Genomic DNA, 20,747 nt, shown 5'->3' on the forward strand with positions numbered 1-20,747 from the left:
TTAAAATATTCTTAGCCTTAAACCATCTCTATACAGCTAAAAACTATTTAAAAGTGTGTTATGTATGTTTTTATCATAAAATGAATTGATTTAAATGGACACGCTCAATTTAATTTGAAACGGTTGAACTTAATGGTTGCTATTCCTGTTGCTTTTATAAGAAATAATGGGTTGGCATGAATTGCACCAACTGTCATTAGCTTTGCACTGTCTTGACTGTTAACATTTTTTTTCGATTTACATCTGAACTCTTATGGTGTTTAGAGTGATTAGCAACCCATTCACCAGACTCCTTTTAATGCAAAACAGCTACTTTGTCATTAATCATACCAAGCAGAATAGTATTTAACCTCTAAATCTCAATCAATTTTATAATGCAATGCAAATTAAGACCCTGCAAATCTTCATAGGAAATGTATTGTCTAGATATTGGAGAGAATTTCTAACATTAACTTGGATCACTGAAATACTTAGCGTTTGCAGATGCAGTTCCAATTATGCCCATGGAGGAGTTTATTGCCACTGGATTTAATTTGGCAACGTCTTGAGGAAACTGCCTCAACTGCGTCTGCCTGATCAGTGCTTTGTTCTCTGATTCTTAGTGAGCAAATATATGTTTTACTCTGTTTTCACATGTAACCCATGTAGTGTGCAGTGGAAATTATCAGATGGCTAGTGTACATCTATTTTGCCTCCAAAGGATCTCACTGTTGAGTTTCTGAACTCTGATACTTCATGCAGAACAATATTGAGATTGTGCCCTTGGTTATATTTGTCTTCCAAGTGATCCTGAATGTCAGCAACAAAAATAATTGTGAAAATGAAATTGACATTTGATCTTAAACTAAAACCTTACAATAACCGAACCACTTGTTTTGTCCAGTATTTGAGTCACGTTTGAGAATTTGTGCCAAGTTCTGCCTCAACTCTCTTCTAAACTGACTTGACTTTTCAGCACCCTGAGTGCACAGGAGTGTGTTTTTAATATATAGACTAGGGGTTTACAGGCAAATTGTTAATGCTTGCATTAGTACATTTGCCTCTCTGGTTGACCAGTAAAAAAAAAAGTGGCACAATTGCACAATGGTTAGCACTGTTACTTCACAGCACCAAGTTTGATTCTGGGCTTGGGTAAATCAAGGGTACCCAGTATTTCAGAAGGATAGGCAGGAAGGAAAAGAAGCTGATGTAGCTTTGTTAGTTAAAGAAGAGATCAGTGCTGTAGTGAGAAATTATTTAGGCACTGGAATCCAAGACGTGGAATTAGCCCGAGTAGAAATAAATAGTAGCAAGGGAAAATGTCCCTGGTGCGAGTGAACTACAGGTCCCCAACAGTATTTCTGCAGTGGGACACAGTATAAACCAAGAAATACTGAGGGCTTGCAAGAAAGGTACAGCAATAATCATGGGTGATTTTAACATGCGTGTTAAATAATCAAATGGAATAATCAAATGGGCAAGGGTAGCCTTGAGGGAGAGTTCATTGAATGTCCTACAGATTTGTTGGGTTTTTTTTTTGAAGCAATTGTGGAACCAACCAGGGAGTCGGTACAGACTCCATGGTCTGAATGGCCTCCTTCTGCACTGCAAGGATTCTGTGGTTCTAAAATATCCATGAACTTGTGAGAAAAGGCACTACAAGGTTTCCTTTTCAACTGAAATGTGGTGGAAAGCCAGGATAGAAATTGAGGCAGTATATTCTCTTTCAGATTATAATCTATTAGAAAGACTTGCAGGTTCAACCAGGAAAAAGGCATCATTTTATTTGGCTTATGGCTGGGGAGATTTAACCGGTTTTAATAGTTGATCAGAATTGTGCATGCACTTGGCAGGTATTTTAGTGCATTTCAGCACAAATACAGACTTTGGGCAACCATTTCTTCAGTCCTGTGAGATATCTTAGTATGAGACAAGCTGAACAGAGATCCTATTGAACCATAAATGAAGTTTGAAGTGCATATTGCTGCACAGCATGACACACCTATACATGCACTTTTGGTAGCTTACTAAATAGAACATCAAGTAATTAAACAGATTAATCTTCTCAAGCATTTAATTAGCTAGATTTGGTCACCAAGATAGTCAACTAATGAAAGCCTCTGCACAGTTAATGAATTGCAGAATTTGATTGCAGAATGTACTGTGTGCACTTTAGCATTGAAAATCTTATTTTGTTCAAGAATTAGCATAAATTATTTGTGTTCAAAATGTAGGACTACTTGATACTGCTGTTGTAAATAATGAGAAGAAAAGTGACTCTGCCCCATTTCACTAACATTTTTGTGTTACTTTTCCCCAAAACGAAATGGAAGCATAGTGTCCTCTGGGAAATTTGTCTCCTCCACCTCTTTCCATTCTAAGTAAAGTAGTTTAGTTTATTTGTTTATTAGTCACAGGTAAGGCTTACATTAACACTGCAATGAAGTCGCAGTGAAATTCTCCTAGTCGCCACAGTCTGGCGCCTGTTTGGGTCAATGCACTTAACCAGGTGCACCTAACCATTCTCTCCCTGCTCCCACTGCTGTCAATATATAGCAGCTTCTGATACAAAGAAAGGTGTTAATAGTAGATCTTGAGAGAAAAAAAAGCTGTTTTAAAGGGGCGGGTTGCATTGTTAGTAAGGAATAAAGTTAGACCGATAGCAAGAAGTGATATAGGATCAGAAGGCATAGAATCTCTGTGGGTAGAGTTGAGGAATCGCAAAGGTAAAAAGATCCTGATGGGAGTTATGTACAGCCCCCTAGCAGTAGTTAGGATGTGGGGCAGAAAATAAATCAGGAGACAGAAAAGGCATAAAAAAAGGCAATATTACAATAATCAGGGGGACTTCAATATGCAGGTGGACTGGGAAAATCAGGTAGGTAGTGGATGCCAAGAAAAGGAATTTGGGGAATGTCTAAGAGATGGTTTTTTGGAGCAGCTTGTGACAGCGCCTACTAGGGAACAGGCAATTCTGGATTTGGTGATGTGGAATGAGGCAGACTTGATTAGGGAACTTAAGGTGAAGGAACTCTTAGGGAGTAGTGACCACAATATGATTGAATTTACTCTGCAGTTTGAGAGGGAGAAGCTGGAATCAGATGTAACGGTATTACAATTAAATAAAGGTAACTACAAAGCCATGAGTGAGGAGTTGGCCAGAGTTGATTGGAAAGGGAGCCTAGCAGGGAAGACGGTGGAAGAGCAACGGCAGAAAGTTTTGAGTTATTCAGAAGGCACAGCAGAAGTTCATCCCAAGGAGGAGGAAACATGCTAAGGGGAGGATGAGGCACTCATGGCTGACGAGGGAAGTCAAGGACAGCATAAAAGCAAAAGAAAAAGCATACAAAGTAGCAAGGATTCGTGGGAAGCCTTTAAAAGTGAGCAGAGGACAATTAAAAAAGCAATAAGGGGGGAGAAGATGAAAAATGAGTGTAAGTTAGCTAGTAATATAAAAAAAATTGGAGGAGGTTTTTTCAATATATAAAAGGTAAGAGAGAGGCAAAAATAACCATTGGACCGCTGGAGAAGTAATAATAGGAAACAAAGCAATGGCAGAGGAACTGAATAGTTACTTTGCATCAGTCTTCACGGTGGAAGACCCAATGGGATGCCAGAGCTCCAGGAGAGTCAGGGGGCACAGGTGAGTGTAGTGGCCATCACTAAGGAGAAGGTTCTGGGGAAACTGAAAGGTCTGAAGGTGGATAAATCACCTGGACTGGGTGGACTACACCCCAGGGTTCTAAAAGAGATAGCGGAGGAAATTGTGGAGGCATTGATGGTGATCTTTCAGGAATCACTGGCGGCAGGGAGGGTCCCAAAGGATTGGAAAATAGCAAATGTAACTCCGCTGTTCAAGAAGGGAGGGAGGCAGCAGACGGGGAAATTATAGGCCGGTTAACCTGACTTCGGTCATTGGCAAGATTTTAGAGTCCATTATTAAAGATGAGATCACAGAGTACTTGGAAGTGCATGATCAAGTAGGACTGAGTCAGCACAGTTAAAGGGAGATAACGTCTGATAAATCTGTTAGAGTTCTTTGAGGAGGTAGCAAGGAAGTTAGATAAAGGACATGATTTATTTAGATTTCCAGAAGGCCTTTGACATGGTGCCGCAAAGGAGACTGTTAAATAAGATAAGAGCCCATGGTGTTAAGAGTAAGATTCTGGCATGGATAAAGGATTGATTGACTGGCAGAGAGGCAGGATAAAGGGGTCTTTTTCAGGATGGCAGCCAGTGACTAGTGGTGTGCCTCAGGGCTCAGTGCTGGGACCACAACTTTTCACAATATACATTAACGATTTGGAGGAAGGAACTGAAGGCTGTTAAGTTTGCAGATGATACAAAGATATGTAGAGGGACAGGTAGTATTGAGGAAGCGGGGGGCTGCAGAAGGACTTGGACAGGTTAGGAAAGTGGGCAAAGAAGTGGCAGATGGAATATAGTGTGGAAAAGTGTGAGGTTATGCACTTTGGAACGAGGAATGGAGGCATAGACTATTTTCTAAATGGGAAAATGCTTAGGAAATCAAAGACAAAGGGACTTGGGAGTCATTGTTTAAGATTCTCTTAAGGTTAACGTGCAAGTTCAGTCAGCAGTTAGGAAGGCAAATGCAATGTTAGTATTCATGTGGAGAGGGCTAGAATACAAGAGCAGGGATGTACTTCTGAGGCTGTATAAGGCTGTGGTCAGACCCCATTTGGAGTATTGTGAGCAGTTTTGGGCCCCATATCTAAGGAAGGATGTGCTGGCCTTGGAAAGAGTCCAGAGGAGGTTCACAAGAATGATCCCTGAAATGAAGAGCTTGTCGTATGAGTAACGGTTGAGAACTCTGGGTCTGTACTCGTTAGAGTTTAGAAGGATGAGGGGGTACCTTATTGAAACTTACAGGATACTGCGAGGCCTGGATGGAGTGGACGTGGAGAGGAAGTTTCCACTAGTAGGAAAAACTAGAACCAGAGGGCACAACTTCAGGCTAAAGGGGCGATCCTTTAAAACAGAAAGGAGGAGGAATTTCTTCAGCCAGAGTGTGGTGAATCTATGGATCTCTTCGCCGCAGAAGGCTGTGGAAGCCAGGTCATTGGGTGTCTTTAAGACAGAGATAATAGGTTCTTGATTGATAAGGGGATCAGGGATTATGGGGAAAAGGCAGCAGAATGGGGATGAGAAAAATATCAGCCATGATTGAATGGTGGAGCAGAATCGATGGGCCGAATGGCCTCATTCTGCTCCTATGTCTTATAGTTTCCTGTCTCGTTTTTCCTTGAAAATTTTCATTTAATTTATCCTGTTTTCGTTTCTATTTTCACTCCTACAGCCAGATAATGAAACTACTCTCGTGCCTTCACCATCTTCTGTTCAGATCATATCTTCATTGCCTCCTGTCCAGATCATACCTAGTGTGTCATTTGAGGTACTGTTACTGCATTTATTTGTTACCATTACCTATCTAACTCTTTACCGCCCTTTCACGAAGGTACTTAGCTCAGAGTGAATTCACCAATCCTGTACAATTCCATGTACAACTCTCTTCAGATTTTTTTTTTGTCATTTGCTTTGCAGTAGTTTATGGTTGAGAAGTTCATTATATTTGCCTTGCATGCTTTTTACTATTAGATACAAACAGGAAATGTACTAGGAGGGAACAAAATAATGCCAAATCTATTTGGCTTCACTCCTTTTCAAATTGTATTGCTTGGAGAAAATGACTTGTTCACCTCCAGAACAGTGCTGCTCTGTAACTAATAACTAGATAGATCAAAGTAGCTCAGCATCATTTGCTCAACATGTTAATTTGTTCATTTCCACTGCGAGGTACAATACCAGGGCCAAGTCAAGAAGGTTACAGTCTACCATTCTGGGTGATGCATCAAATCATCTACTGGCTGTAACCCACTTGTAATCAAATTTAAATGTAATGTAATCAGCCCCCTGATAGCTGAGCTGAATCATACAGATAAGAATATAAAACTTAATCCCACTCTATGCTCTTAGATGATTAAAGCCTTTTTTAAATTTACTCATGGCTTGTGGGTATCCCTGGTAAGGCCAGCATTTATTGCGCATTCCTAATTGCCTTTGAGAAGGTCATGGTGAGCTGTGCTGAACCACTGCAGTCCATGGAGTGCAGATGCAGCCACAGTGCTTTAGTCAGGGAGTTTGGGATTTTGACCTACAGACAGTAAAAGTAATCGGGATGGTGCTTGACTTAGAGGGGATCGTGAGATGATGGTATGTGTCCTCACCCATTCCAGCTGCTTGCTCCTCTAGGTGGTAGAGGCGCAGATATTTTGCTGTTAACAGAGCTGTGATAAGTTGGTGCAATACATCTTGCAGATGTGCACACAACAGCCATGATGTGCTGATGGTGGATAGTGTTAAGCTTGTGTTGTTGGAACTGTACTCATTCAGGAAAGTGGCAAATATTCCATCACACTCCTGTGCCGTGTAGCTGGTGTATGAGCTATGGGAAATTAGGTGAGATATTCATCCCAGAATTCCCAGACTTTGCCCTCTGCTGAATCTGTCCTTCCAGTGGGACAGGGCATACCCAGGTATGGTGACGAGTTAGGAACATTGATTGATTGTAATGTGTATCCGTGAGTACGACCATGTCAGGCTGATGCTTGACTAACTTGTGGAACAGGTCTCCCAATTTACATTCATCACTAGCTGCTGTGGTGGTATTTGAGTTCATGTCCCTGGAGCTTCTAGATTGTCCAGAAGTTCTAGAAGTCCAGGCTTCTAGATTGCTAGTCTAGTAGCATTAACACCATGCTATCTTTCTTGATTGGAGTGGTGTTGGGAAAATTAGAATGGCCCTCTGCACCTCTGATTGTGGGAAGGAAAATCAGCAGGTGTTCTTGCTCCTGATTTGCTATTTCATCATCTTGGCAAGAAAGACATTGGATGATGTTGAACAGCCTGGTGACATTTATTATTGCACAAGAATAAGTATCGATATGAGGTAGTGTAAATTTGAAAAATAAATGATATGCCAGTAGAAATCACAATAATCCCTTTGGATTGTTGGAGTTTAATTTTCTGTCAGTTTTGGAATTTTCTTGTTAGTAATAAATGAATAAAGGATTTGTCCCCTAGTTTAAAAAAACAATATTGCATTCTATCACAGGAGGATGGTGGATCTGTTGGTTTCTCCACTCCGCCCTCATCAGTTCCTTTTGGTCTCAAGCCTAGATCAGGTAAATTGTGCTGTTATTTCCTTTGAATTTGTCTCCTTTCCACATGCAATTATTCTTCACATTACGCACAAGTTAGCTGGTAAAATCTTCACAATGTTAGTTTATAACTAAATTTGTTTCATTGTTAAATTGGTTTATCAGTATAATTTGATTCAAGTGAAGCATAGTTATCCAAAGCTTCAATTTAGCATAAATAGGCTGCATATCTAACCTGACCTCGCACAGATTGCAAACATGAACGAAGTCTGCTACTTATCGCTGTGGTCAAATTAATTGTAACACAAAGATGCACTTTCAAAGAAATAGCTCCAAGTACAGAACAACTGAAAATCTCTTTAATAAGAGCAAGGATCTCTAACTTTAACCTATGCTAATTACAGAAAGATAGTTTTACTTTGAAAGTAGTTTTACTACTCGCTACCATCCAAAAACTTCTGGGTTGTATTAATTTGGTGAAGGATGTCTAACTTTTATACAAATGGCAAGGTACACAGAATCAGGAAACAAACTTGTATTCAGACATTGAGGTATACTTAGATTATTTTACACACATGGATGCCGATATTAATGTAAAATTAAAAAAGAATAAACATTCTGTAATTGAATGTAGCATTTCACAATGTTACATGTGTCATTAAGTTCCTTGGGTACTTTATTTTGGGTACTAGATAGATGTATGTAGGGCATGCAACAGAATCTTGTCATAAATTAAACTTGCCCATGCATGTTTTGGTGTTTTAAGTTTGCATAGCAAGTTGTTTAATGTGTGAACTGAGAATATGTCATCTGGGTAGCTGAGTGAATAGTGCAAACAGTATTTATAATTGCACAATTGTGAAATTGACAACAGAAGACCAAGAAGGAATTTCATCATTAAAGGCACTTGAAATGGACAAGATATAACTTTCGGTGGTGAGCTTGATTATATCTACCAGGAATTTCATATGTTCAATGCATTTTTATGTTGGGAAGACCATGCGAAGCTAACAGTAGAATAGTGCATATCAGACAACTTCATGCATCTGCATGTAAATAATGGAGTTCCATTGGCTCTGCTGTTAATTAATCACCAAATTATGAGCCATTATCATATTTAAGCAGTGGCAGCCTGATGAAATTGTTACTTGTAAACCCAAATTGAGAGAGAATTTGAAAATAAACTGCCACACAAGACAGTTCTCCAACAAGTATCTGCCAGCAGCAGCTCCATTAAGGAGGGAGAGATTACATAATTGAGAAGGCCTATTGTTCTAATACGTCATTCATCCATTCTGATTCGGAATGGCATTCAACAAGTTCTATGAAATGTCTTCAAACTGGAAACCACTCTTCTTAGTCCTTTTACTGCATACAATGCAGTTGGGGTAACTTTGCTCCCAAAAAATGCTGGAGGTTCACTTTAAATGTTTGCAACCTGGCTCATCTGATACAGCTCCACAGCTGTATCATGGCTGTCTCCATGATTTCAAGTGTTGTTTAACTTTTTTGTTTGTACTGTAATTACACAGCATTTACACGCCCACCTCGTCAGGAATTTGGAGCAGTGGACCCAGGTTTTACTATTCGAAGAAAGATGGAACACCTACGAGAAGAATTGGAACAAATTAGGCAGCTTAAACAGGTGAACAATTTGGAACTATCTTTATGGAATGCTGCTAGTAACATTTAAATTCAGTACAGTGCTGCAGTAATGGACTTGTGATATTTTTACTTAAATGTGGAAAAGCATTAGCCATTTAATTGTTGTTTTTCTCTTGGATTTGTCCTGAAAAAGAATTTTGAACTCTATGAGATGGGTGTGAAATACTTCCAATTGCTGGTCTGCACTTTAGAACATAGAACAGTACAGCACAGAACAGGCCCTTCGGCCCACGATGTTGAGCCGAGCTTTATCTGAAACCAAGATCAAGCTATCCCACTCCCTATCATCCTGGTGTGCTCCATGTGCCTATCCAATAACCGCTTAAATGTTCCTAAAGTGTTTGACTCCACTATCACTGCAGGCAGTCCATTCCACACCCCAAACACTCTCTGCGTAAAGAACCTACCTCGGACATCCTTCCTATATCTCCCACCATGAACCCTATAGTTATGCCCCCTTGTAATAGCTCCATCCACCCGAGGAAATAGTCTTTGAACGTTCACTCTATCTATCCCCTTCATCATTTTATAAATCTCTATTAAGTCTCTCCTCAACCTCCTCCGCTCCAGAGAGAACAGCCCTAGCTCTCTCAACCTTTCCTCATAAGACCTACCCTCCAAACGAGGCAGCATCCTGGTAAATCTCCTTTGCACTCTTTCCAGCGCTTCCACATCCTTCTTATAGTGACGTGACCAGAACTGCACACAATATTCCAAATGTGGTCTCACCAAGATCCTGTACAGTTGCAGCATAACCCCACGGCTCTTAAACTCCAAGCCCCTGTTAATAAAAGCTAACACACTATAGGCCTTCTTCACAGCTCTATCCACTTGAGTGGCAACCTTCAGAGATCTGTGGATATGGACCCCGAGATATCTCTGTTCCTCCACAGTCTTCAGAACCCTACCTTTGACCCTGTAATCCACATTTAAATTCGTCCTACCAAAATGAATCACCTCACATTTATCAGGGTTAAACTCCATTTGTCATTTTTCAGCCCAGCTTTACATCCTATCTATGTCTCTTTGCAGCCTACAACAGCCCTCCAGCTCATCCACTACTCCACCAATCTTGGTGTCATCAGCAAATTTACTGATCCACCCTTCAGCCCCCTCCTCTAAGTCATTAATAAAAATCACAAAGAGCAGAGGACCAAGCACTGATCCCTGCGGCACTCCGCTAGCAACCTGCCTCCAATCCGAAAATTTTCCATCGACCACCACCCTCTGTCTTCGATCAGACAGCCAGTTACCTATCCAATCGGCCAACTTTCCCTCTATCCCACACCTCCTCACTTTCATCATAAGCCGACCATGGGGGACCTTATCAAACGCCTTACTAAAATCCATGTATATGACATCAACTGCCCTACCTTCATCAACACACTTAGCTACCTCCTCAAAAAATTCTATCAAATTTGTGATGCACGACTTGCCCTTCACGAATCCGTGCTGACTATCCCGGATTAATCCGCATCTTTTTAAATGGTTGTAAATCCCATCTCTAAGGACCTTTTCCATCAATTTACCAACCACCGAAGTAAGACTTACCGGTCTATAATTACCAGGGTCATTTCTATTCCCTTTCTTAAACAGAGGAACAACATTCGCCATTCTCCAGTCCTCTGGCACCATCCCCGTGGACAGAGAGGACCCAAAGATCAAAGCCAAAGGCTCTGCAATCTCATCCCTTGCCTCCCAAAGAATCCTAGGATATATTTAATCAGGCCCAGGGGACTTATCGACCTTCAGTTTATTCAAAACTGCCAGTACATCCTCCCTCCGAGCATCTATTTCCTCCAGCCTATTAGCCTGTAACACCTTCTCTTCCTCAAAAACATGGCCCCTCTCCTTGGTGAACACTGAAGAAAAGTATTCATTCATCACCTCGCCTATCTCTACTGACTCCATACACAAGTTCCCACTACTGTCCTTGACCGGCCCTAACCTCACCCTGGTCATTCTTTTATTCCTCACATAAGAGTAAAAAGCCTTGGGGTTTTCCATGATCCGACCCACCAAGGACTTCTCGTGTCCCCTCCTAGCTCTCCTTAGCCCCTTTTTCAGCTCATTCCTTGCTAACTTGTAACCCTCAATCGAGCCATCTGAACCTTGTTTCCTCATCCCTACATAAGCTTCCCTCTTCCTTTTCACAAGACATTCCACCTCTTTCGTGAACCATGGTTCCCTCACTCGGCCATTTCCTCCCTGCCTGACAGGGACATACCTATCAAGGACATCCAGTATTTGTTCCTTGAAAAAGTTCCACTTTTCATTAGTTCCTTTCCCTGACAGTTTCTGTTCCCAACTTATGCCCCCTAATTCTTGCCTAATCGCATCATAATTACCTCTCCCCCAATTGTAAACCTTGCCCTGCCGTACGACCCTATCCCTCTCCATTGCAATAACAAAAGACACCAAATTGTGGTCACTATCTCCAAAGTGCTCTCCCACAACCAAATCTAACACTTGGCCCGGTTCATTTCCCAGTACCAAATCCAATGTGGCCTCACCTCTTGTCGGCCTGTCCACATATTGTGTCAGGAAACCCTCCTGCACAAAAACTGCCCCATCCGAACTATTTGACCTACAAAGGTTCCAATCAATATTTGGAAAGTTAAAGTCCCCCATGACAACTACCCTGTGACCCCTACACATATCCATAATTTGCTTAGCAATTTCTTCCTCCACATCTCTATTACTATTTGGGGGCCTATAGTAAACTCCTAACAACTTGACCGCTCCTTTCCTATTTCTAACCTCAGCCCATATTACCTCAGTGTGCAGATCCCCCTCGAAGTGTCTTTCCGCAGCCGTTAAACTATCCTTGATTAACAATGCCACTCCTCCACCTCTTTTACCAGCTTCCGTACACTTAGTGAAACATCTATACCCCGGAATGTCCAACAACCATTCCTGTCCTTGTTCTACCCACGTCTCCGTAATGGCCACAACATCGTAGTCCCAAGTACCAATCCACGCCCCAAGTTCATCTACCTTGTTCCGGATGCTCCTTGCATTGAAGTAGACACACTTCAGCTCACCTTCCTGTCTACCGGTACCCACCCTTGACCCTGATACCTTCCCCAATACCTCACCACCCTCACTGACTTCTGGACTACAACTCCTTTTCCCACTCCCCTGACAAATTAGTTTAAACCCCCCTGAAGAGCCGTAACAAATTTCCCTCCTAGGATATTGGTGCCCCTCTGGTTCAGGTGCACCCCATCCTGTTTGTACAGGTCCCACCTTCCCCAGAATGTGTTCCAATTATCCACGTATCTGAAACCCTCCCTCCTACACCATCCCTGCAACCACATGTTTAACTGCACTCTGCCTGTTCCTCAACTCGCTATCACGTGGCACCGGCAACGTACCAGAGATGACCACATGTTTTGTCTTGGCTCTCAGCTTCCAGCCCAGCTCCAGAAATTCCTGCTTTAAATCCCCGTCCCTTCTCTTACCTATGTCATTGGTACCAATGTGTACCATGACTTGTGACTGTTTCCCCTCCCCCTTCAGAATCCGGAAAACACGGTCTGAGACGTCACAGACCTTGGCATCCGGTAGGCAACATACCATCCGTGAGTCTCTTTTGCTGCCACAGAACCTCCTATCTATCCCTCTAACTAACGAGTCCCCAATAACTATTGCCCTCCCGCTCTGCCCCTTACCCTCCCGAGCCACAGAGACGGACAGTGCTGGAGATCCTCTCACTGCGGCTCACCACTGGTATGTCATCCCCCTCAACCGTATCCAAAGCGGAATACTTGTTGCTAAGGGGAACGACCACCGGGGATCCCTGCACGGACTGCTTCCTGATGTGGAGATGCCGGCGTTGGACTGGGGTAAACACAGTAAGAAGTTTAACAACACCAGGTTAAAGTCCAACAGGTTTATTTGGTAGCAAAAGCCACACAAGCTTTCGAAGCTCTGCTTCCTCCCAGCCCCTCTCACCGTCACCCATCTGTTTTCATACCTCGGAGTAACTGTATTCCTAAAGCTTCTGTCTATGGCCACCTCTGCGTCCCTAATGATCCTAAGTTCATCCAACTCCAGCTCCACTTCCCTAACATGGTTTTGACAATTTGACACCTGTTCCTTCAAATGCACAAGTAGTGACACATTGAAAGGTATTGGTTTAAGTATCGTTTATCCGAATGCGGACTGAATATACTTAGAAATGTTTACACTCTGATTTTTTTAATACTTATTATCAAAGTTTATTAACTCCTGGGAACCTGTTACCCTGCTCATGTATAGAAATGGGAGTAGGTGATTCAGCACCTCAAACCAATACCCCATTCAACACTCCATATATAAAAATGGAAAGAAAATTACAACACAGGAACAGGTCCTTCGGCCCTCCAAGCCTCCACCGACCATGCTACCCGACTGAACTAAAACCCCCTACCCTTCCGGGGACCAAATCAGGCGGGTAAGTGGAACTGATCCACTTCAGATCAGCCATGATCTTATTGAATGGCGGGGCAGGCTCGAGGGGCTAGATGGCCTACTCCTGCTCCTATTTCTTATGTTCTTAAATCCCTCCATTCCCATCCTATTTATGGATTTGTCAAGACGCCCCTTAACAGTCACTATTGTATCTGCTTCCTCTACCTCCCCCGGCAGCGAGTTCCAGGTACCTTCTTCACTCCCAACCCCCATGTAAAATCCACAACCGATATTCGTGGCCATCACCTCCCTTGACCTTACCATCTTGCATGAACTTGATATTCCCATCACAGCTATCAGTGGGAAAGCCACATGTGATCATTCCCTCATCACTCATCAAACACATCATCATCACCATTCCAACCCCACTTTCTTCTGTATCTACCTCTAGAGAAAGTACTCTCCCAATTCACTTGCAGCGTAACTTTCAAAATCTCAACCATCAAACCTCTGGCATTTCATTCGCACCTAATCTAATTTACTCATTCACATCTTTTCTGCACCAATGACTCCTTAATGCCTCTTGCAAACATTACTTTCTCTCACTTTGGCCATTCTCCCAGCACCCAAAGTCCTGGTGAAATTTCTAGTCCAAATAGAAGGATAAGCAAACAAAGAAAAGACTTCCATCTAGGCAATTCTAGCATATACATTCGATTTTACAAGTAAGTTTTTTTTTAGAATTGCTTTTGGCTCAATACAAGACTGTACAAGGAATACAGCAATCCTTAACTGCCAACATACTATAAAGTAATAGTAATAAAATAGCTGTGTTTTTTTTTTCATTCCATTATACATGGCAAAAAGATGAAAAGGTTTATCCCCTATCCCAGCACAGTGGTTAGCACTGCTGCTCTCAGCTCCAGGGATCCGGGTTCGATTCCCAGCTTGGGTCACTGTCTGTGTGGAGTCTGCACGTTCTCCCCATGTCTGCGTGGGTTTCCTCCGGGTGCTCCGGTTTCCTCCTGAAAGATGTGCTGGTTAGGTTCATTGACCCGAACAGTCGCCGGACTGTGGAAACTAGGGGAATTTCACAGTAACTTCATTGCAGTGTTAATGTAAGCCTTCCTTGTGACTAATAAATAAACTTTTAAACTTTAACTTGTGGGATATCTATTTTGATCGTGTTTCATCTGCTGTGACTCTTGTGGACATGGGACTGGGAAGAGGAAAATCAGATGGTTTTTGAGGCAGGACAAGTGAAAGATATGAAGGATTATGCTCCATTTTCCCAGTTAGCGCTCCATGTATGATAGTGACCGGTCTGAAGAAGAGTCAGATTGGACTTAAAGCATTAACTCTGTTTCTGTTGCCATATCAAGGTTTTCCTAAGGATCTCCAGCATCTGCGTTATCTTTGCTTTTACTTCAATATGATAAATCCAATATTATATGTTGAAAAAATTAGCAAAAATTCCACTGAAAATTGCAAACCATGTTTCTCTTGCATGTGGCTATTCTTTGTTCATTTAGTTTTATATCATTGCTTTTGGAAAGATGAAATAAACCATTTTCTCTCCTTAAACAGAACCTTGAATTAAGGTTAAAAGTCATTTTGCCGGAAGATGTCGGTGCAGCTTTAATGGATGGGGTGGTACTTTGCCATCTTGCCAATCATATTCGGCCACGGTCGGTGGCCAGCATCCATGTCCCATCACCAGCAGTGGTAAGTTCATCTATAGTGAAATAAATAAGCTGCTTTAAACAAATACTTCTCCCAATTCAAACCAAGTTTGTTTTTTAAGTGGAATTTTTCAAAATCCTTCACAAACTTGTGTTTGTGACCAAATTGTCTAGCTGGATAGCAAATTTAATGGAAAAGGTAAAATGATGAACAAAATTTTGGTTAAGAAATCCTTAACATTGTCATAATTTAGTTTTCATGATTAACTTCTTAATCATGATATCATTGGATGAACTTGATTGTGGTGGCACAGTGGTTAGCTATACCTCCTCACAGTGCCAGTGATCCAGCCTTGGGTGACTGTTTGGAGTTTTGTATATTCTCCCTGTGGGTTTCCTCCCACAGTCCAAAAATGTGCAGGTTAGGGAGATTGCTATGCTAAATTACTCCTTAGTGTCCAAAGATGTGTCGGTTAGGTGGATTAGCCACGGTAAATGTTACAGGATAGGGAGGAGGGGAGAGTCTAGGTGGGATTCTCCTTTGGTGCAGACTCGATGGGCCAAATGGCCTTTTTCTGCACTGTAGGGATTCTCTGATTTTCACAGACCCACAGCAATGTGCTTGACTCTGTCCTTTGAAATGGCTTAACCACTCAAGTCATATCAATTTGCTATGAAGTCTACAAAAGGAATTAAATAGACTGATCACCCAGCATCAACTTAGGCACCAGAAGCAACAATGGCAAATCCAGTCATGACAGCTCTGCAAAGTCCTCCTCCTTGTGCCAAAATTGGGAGAACTGTCTCACAGATAAGTCAAGTAAGCCTGACTCTCAGAATCATGCCCTACAAACAATGTCCCAGGGACCACCATCACCATCCCTGGTATGTTCTGTCCCACCTGCAGGACCAATTCAGCAGAGGTGGCAACACAGTGGTATACAGTTGGGAAGGAGTTTATTGTGGGAGTATTCAACACCAACTACCAAAAGGTCCCATTGAGGATACTCTCCATTGTATTGTGCGGCACTGCCATCATGCTAAATGGGATGGATTTTGAACATACGAACAAGGAGCAGCAGTAGGCTATTCACCCCTTGAGCCTGCTCTGACAATATTTGATTTGACAGTAACTTTCCTCCTCTCACTTTCAACCTATGCCCCCGAGTAACTGACCCTTTGACCCTGGGAAAAAGACTATCTACTCTATCCAAACCTGTCATAATCTTGTAAACCACTATCAGGTCCCCCCTCATCGTCCGAAGCTCCAATGAAAACAATCTCAAGTTTGTTCAACCTTTCTTCATAGTCCATATCCTCCAAACCAGCAACATCCTGGTAAATCTCTTTTGTAGATGTTATGGTGATCGTCGAACTGCTGTCATAACCAGAACTGATACCCGTCTTCCATTCTTACCTGGAGTGAACTGTACTGTAGTGGGAAAATAGAGAAATGGGCCATATACATAGCCCAACCCCAGATTATTTAAATATGATGCACCAGTCAGGGTTTCCAAGGTTCCTGTTTTGTCAGGGCAGGGCAAGGAAACAATGCACTGGCAAATTTAGGAATGACGAATCCAGTTGTTCACTACTTGTCTCCTTTTCCCCACTCCAGCACTGCCAAACTGGCTTGATTTTAGAAAAATCTCAGCTTATACTTAAAGCTCATCTACCTAAAATGTTGACTATTTCTCTTTCACATGTACTAAACAAGAGGCTGAATTCATTTGTTTCCTTACTTTGTTAGTAAGGTATGTTTTGTCTGGCTTGGAAGAAGGTACAAAAGTAGCGGGCTGGATTTACCGGCTCCATGCGCTGCTGATAGTAATCCTGATTGCCTGCTGAATGGGGCATTGGGCCTAAAACAGGATTTCCACTGGGCATGAGCACATTTAGGATTCACCTAGCCTGTCCCACTGGCCCCAATTGGGTTCCTGTCCAGAGAGGGCAAGAACCTGATAATTGTGTATAACCCCTCATTGTAATCTCATGAGCAAGCTGAACGACCCATTCAGTGGCCTCCAGCTATTCACCCACCTCTCCAGGAGAAACTGCAACAGGTGGACTTTGGTGTTGTTCAGGACCACTATGGACCTGGCATCCTGGATCCTAAGGGAGGAGGGGGGGGGGGAGCGGTCAAGGAGGTAGGCCCAATGCCCATGTGCCCCTTTGCTGCCAGTTTGCAGAGGAAGGGTCCCCCAAGGATCCTGGGGTTGGATGGGCTCTGGCAGAGGCAAGGGCTTGACCTCACCACTCTTCCCTGCGATGGGAGTCTTGTGGTTGGACTGCCCCTCCTAGCCCTGAGAAAGTTGTTGTTCAGTTTCAGGATGGTGAATTCAGACTCCATGCTGGAGTAAAATATTCATTATTTTTTTCTGTGCTCTAAATCCTCTGAAATTCCCTGGTCACTTTAATCTCTGTGCTCCCTGGACAGCTGGAAGGCTTCCAAATCACAGCAGAAGGGATTCCCTTTTCTCTCCCTAGGAAGCTGCAGGTGGAAGAAAATCCCTTTCAAATCCTTTGACTGACAGTCATTTACTTTCACTACAGGAGGAATTCCTTTTTCCACAGCTGTTCACTCAGTCCCATTGTTTTAACACATTTATTTCATGTCTCTGAGTCTTCATGGAAAGCAAAGAGCCTTTGAAGTACCTTCAAACCCTTTCAAAACCTTTGTTTTCCATTCAATTTAGTCCCGTCCTTTTAACTCGCATTTGATTGACAGCTTGATAACTTTTATTCAGCATGCAGTCAGCTGTGTTTATCTGAAGTAACCCCATTGTTCCTAACCCGTAATGTTTACACAGAATAAAATCCTAGGCCTGGGGGCAGTGCACTGTTGCAATGCCAAGGGGGTGGAGCCTGAAAGGAAGAGGGTGGGAAATCCAGTCGTCGTCATACCTGCCTGGTGGGGGGAGGGGGTGAGCCCGTTATTTCAGTGGTCAGTGTGGGGGGGGGGAGGCCGTTCTTTGTTTAGAGGTCGGCGGTGATCCCCTCATCAACAGGGAGGTCTGTATTTCCATTTTTGGTGGGGTTGGGGGGGGGACCTGCCTATGAATGTGTAGATTGGTGTGCCCTTTTTTTAAACAGGGCATCCTGATCTCTGAACAGTTAGACTGGCCAGTGCGGTTCCTGAGATGCATGAATTTGAATCTATCAGGTGGGTGAATTCCATTTGACAGGTGCTGTTAGTGCCAACGGAAAATACTGGCAAGTGAGATTCACACATCTGATAGTTTTCCCACTGGCAAGGACACTTGGAGCTGATTTGGGTGAATCACACCCAGTGTTGCAAAATATATTTTTTAATTTTTGTAAATGGTGGACCAAAGGCCAGGAGTTAACCTGTGCTTACTGACTAAGTTCATTTTTCTGGGCAAGACGAGAGATTTTCTTTTCAGTCACCACCCATTTATTGTGTTTATAAAAGCTAGAAAGCTCACTAGTGTAAGGAATGTTCTGTGAAGCATACTTGAAATGTATTTTTCCTGCAGTGTCACTGTGATTTATAAAACAATGCCAAGTTATATTATCTAATTATTCAAATTCCTACTAGTTATAACCTGTTGACCAGCATGTGATTACTGTGTTGCAAGCTACGTCAGGAAGCCATTAAATGTAATATGCAACATCTACCATTCTGAGAACAGTGTAATGAGATTGTGGGGAAGGCAGCATTACTTGAGTGACTGTGGTTATTCTTGAATTGTTACGTGATATTCTAAGATGTAGATAAAAACATGTATATTATCTAGGCTAGATGATCAAAGCTCTGCCCTCAGTGTACCTGAACAGGTGCTGGAGTGTGGCGACTAGGTGATTTTCACAGTAACTTCATTACAGTATGAATATAAGCCTACTTGTGACTTTTAAATAAACTTTAAAAGTCTTGATGTCTGTGTCAATTTTCTGTTAATCTAATGATCTGAAACAAATTCTTCAGAAGTAAGATAAAAGAACCCAATTATATGCAAATTAATGGAGCTCTATTTTAACAAGTACTATTATTTCTTAACCGTGGTAACTTGTTTATGTTTGGTTTAATTGCAGCTAATACACAAATTTAAATGATATTGAGAATGTTTTTATTCATTTGTGAGACATGGGCGTCGCTGGTTGGCCAGCATTTATTGGCCATCCCTAGTTGCCCTTGTTCAAAGCATTTAAGAGTCAACCACATTGCTGTGGCTTCAGAGTCACCTATAGGCCAGACTGGGTAAGAACGGCAGATTTCCTTCTCTATAGGACGTTAGTGAACCAGATGGGTTTTTCCAACAATCAACAATGGTTTTGTGGACATCAGTAGATTCTTAATTCCAGACCTTTTTTTAAAAATTGAATTCAAATTATACCATCCGTTTCAAACCCGGATCCCCAGAACATTAGTTGAGTTTTTGGATTAATAATCCAGCAATAATATCAATAGGCCATCATCTCCCCTCTAGTTGCTTTGGATAGCTCATGAAATCATTCACTACTGAGTAACTGGTGCATAAAACATATATAACTGTAAAAACTATACAACGCCAACCAGGCACTTATTAAATTGCACCTTAAATAAGCTGAGATTCTACTCCAGTGTAGTTGAGAGAATAGAGACCAGCACACCTAATTTGTAGAAATTCTAATTTTTGTTTCTGAGATTAACTTCAGTTCTTCAAATTAGTTAGGATTGGAGTACTGCAAATTGCTCAACATCCTTGTTGAAAGGATATACGTCATCTTTTATGACGACAAAATGTCCCAAAACACTTGCAATCAATTATGTATTTTTTTCCAATCAAATCAGCGAATATAGGGAAACACAACAATGACAAATAAGGTCCTACGAACAGCAATGACCAAGCATTTGGTCTTGGTCATGTTGATTGAGACATAAATAATGGCAAGGACACAAAGAACTTTCATGTTTAAAATTGTGCCATGGGATCTTGTCCATCATATTTGAATTCAATTTCTCCCCTAAATCAAGTGCAGCGCTTCTTGCACTGAAACTTAGCCTAAACTGTATGCAGAAAGGAGCTTGAATTCGTGATCTGACTCAAGCAAGAGTGGTATTACTGAGCAATACTAGCAGTATAGTAGGAGTGGGGCTTCCCAATTTAAAAAAAATTGTTTTGATGCTTTTTGAAAAAAAATTCATTCATGGGACATGGATGTCACTGGCTGGCCAGCATTTTTATTGCTCATCTACAGGTGCCCGAGAACAATTGGGAGTCAACCACGTTGCTGTGGCTCTGGAGTCAAATGTAGGCTAGACCAAGTAAGGACAGCAAATTCCCTACCCTAAAGGACACTAATGAACCAGATGGGTTTTTCTGACAATCAACACCGGTTTCATGATCATCAGTAGATTCTTAATTCCAGACTTTCTTTTTATTGAATTCAAATTCCGCCATCTGCCATGGTGTGACCCAGTCCCCAGAACATTAGCTGAGCTTCTGGATTAATGATCCAGCGATAATACCACTAGGCTATCACCTCCCCATTTAAATTGATGAGTCAAGTACTATGTGCCAAATTTTAATGGGTATGTTTATGCAGCCTTGTAAGTTTTTTTTTGTAGAAGGATGTGTATTATAATGGCTTAATTTTCCTTTACCCTCCAGCCTAAATTGAGTATGGCAAAATGCAGAAGGAACGTCGAAAATTTTCTTGAAGCTTGCAGAAAATTGGGAGTCCCAGAGGTAATATGCAAGTAGTATGATTTTTGTGGTACAAGTTAAATAATACTCCAAAAATGCAGTGAAAATCTGGAATTTAGCACTTAGTGCCTTGGTTTCAAATTGATGTGCTTTATTAGAGCATTAAATTGTCTTTGTCTCTACGTCACATCCAGAGTGCC

At 41.9% G+C, this 20,747-nt stretch overlaps 1 protein-coding gene across 7 annotated transcripts in view; it reads left to right on the forward strand.

Annotated features, from left to right (window-relative positions):
• The window catches only part of lrch2 (leucine-rich repeats and calponin homology (CH) domain containing 2), a 159,172-nt gene that overhangs the window by 120,201 nt on the left and 18,224 nt on the right, over positions 1-20,747 (forward strand). For all 7 annotated transcript variants that reach the window (XR_013497658.1, XM_078211709.1, XM_078211711.1 and 4 more), the window contains 5 exons: positions 5,297-5,392; positions 7,112-7,181; positions 8,690-8,802; positions 14,805-14,942; positions 20,512-20,589. Coding sequence is in view for 6 of the 7 variants with exons in the window: in XM_078211709.1 (XP_078067835.1) it covers positions 5,297-5,392; positions 7,112-7,181; positions 8,690-8,802; positions 14,805-14,942; positions 20,512-20,589 (495 nt within the window). In the remaining variant the exon portion in view is untranslated. The remainder of the gene's footprint in view (positions 1-5,296; positions 5,393-7,111; positions 7,182-8,689; positions 8,803-14,804; positions 14,943-20,511; positions 20,590-20,747) is intronic.

This window comes from Mustelus asterias, chromosome 4, assembly GCF_964213995.1.
Source record: "Mustelus asterias chromosome 4, sMusAst1.hap1.1, whole genome shotgun sequence".
Taxonomy (NCBI): Eukaryota; Metazoa; Chordata; class Chondrichthyes; order Carcharhiniformes; family Triakidae; genus Mustelus; species Mustelus asterias.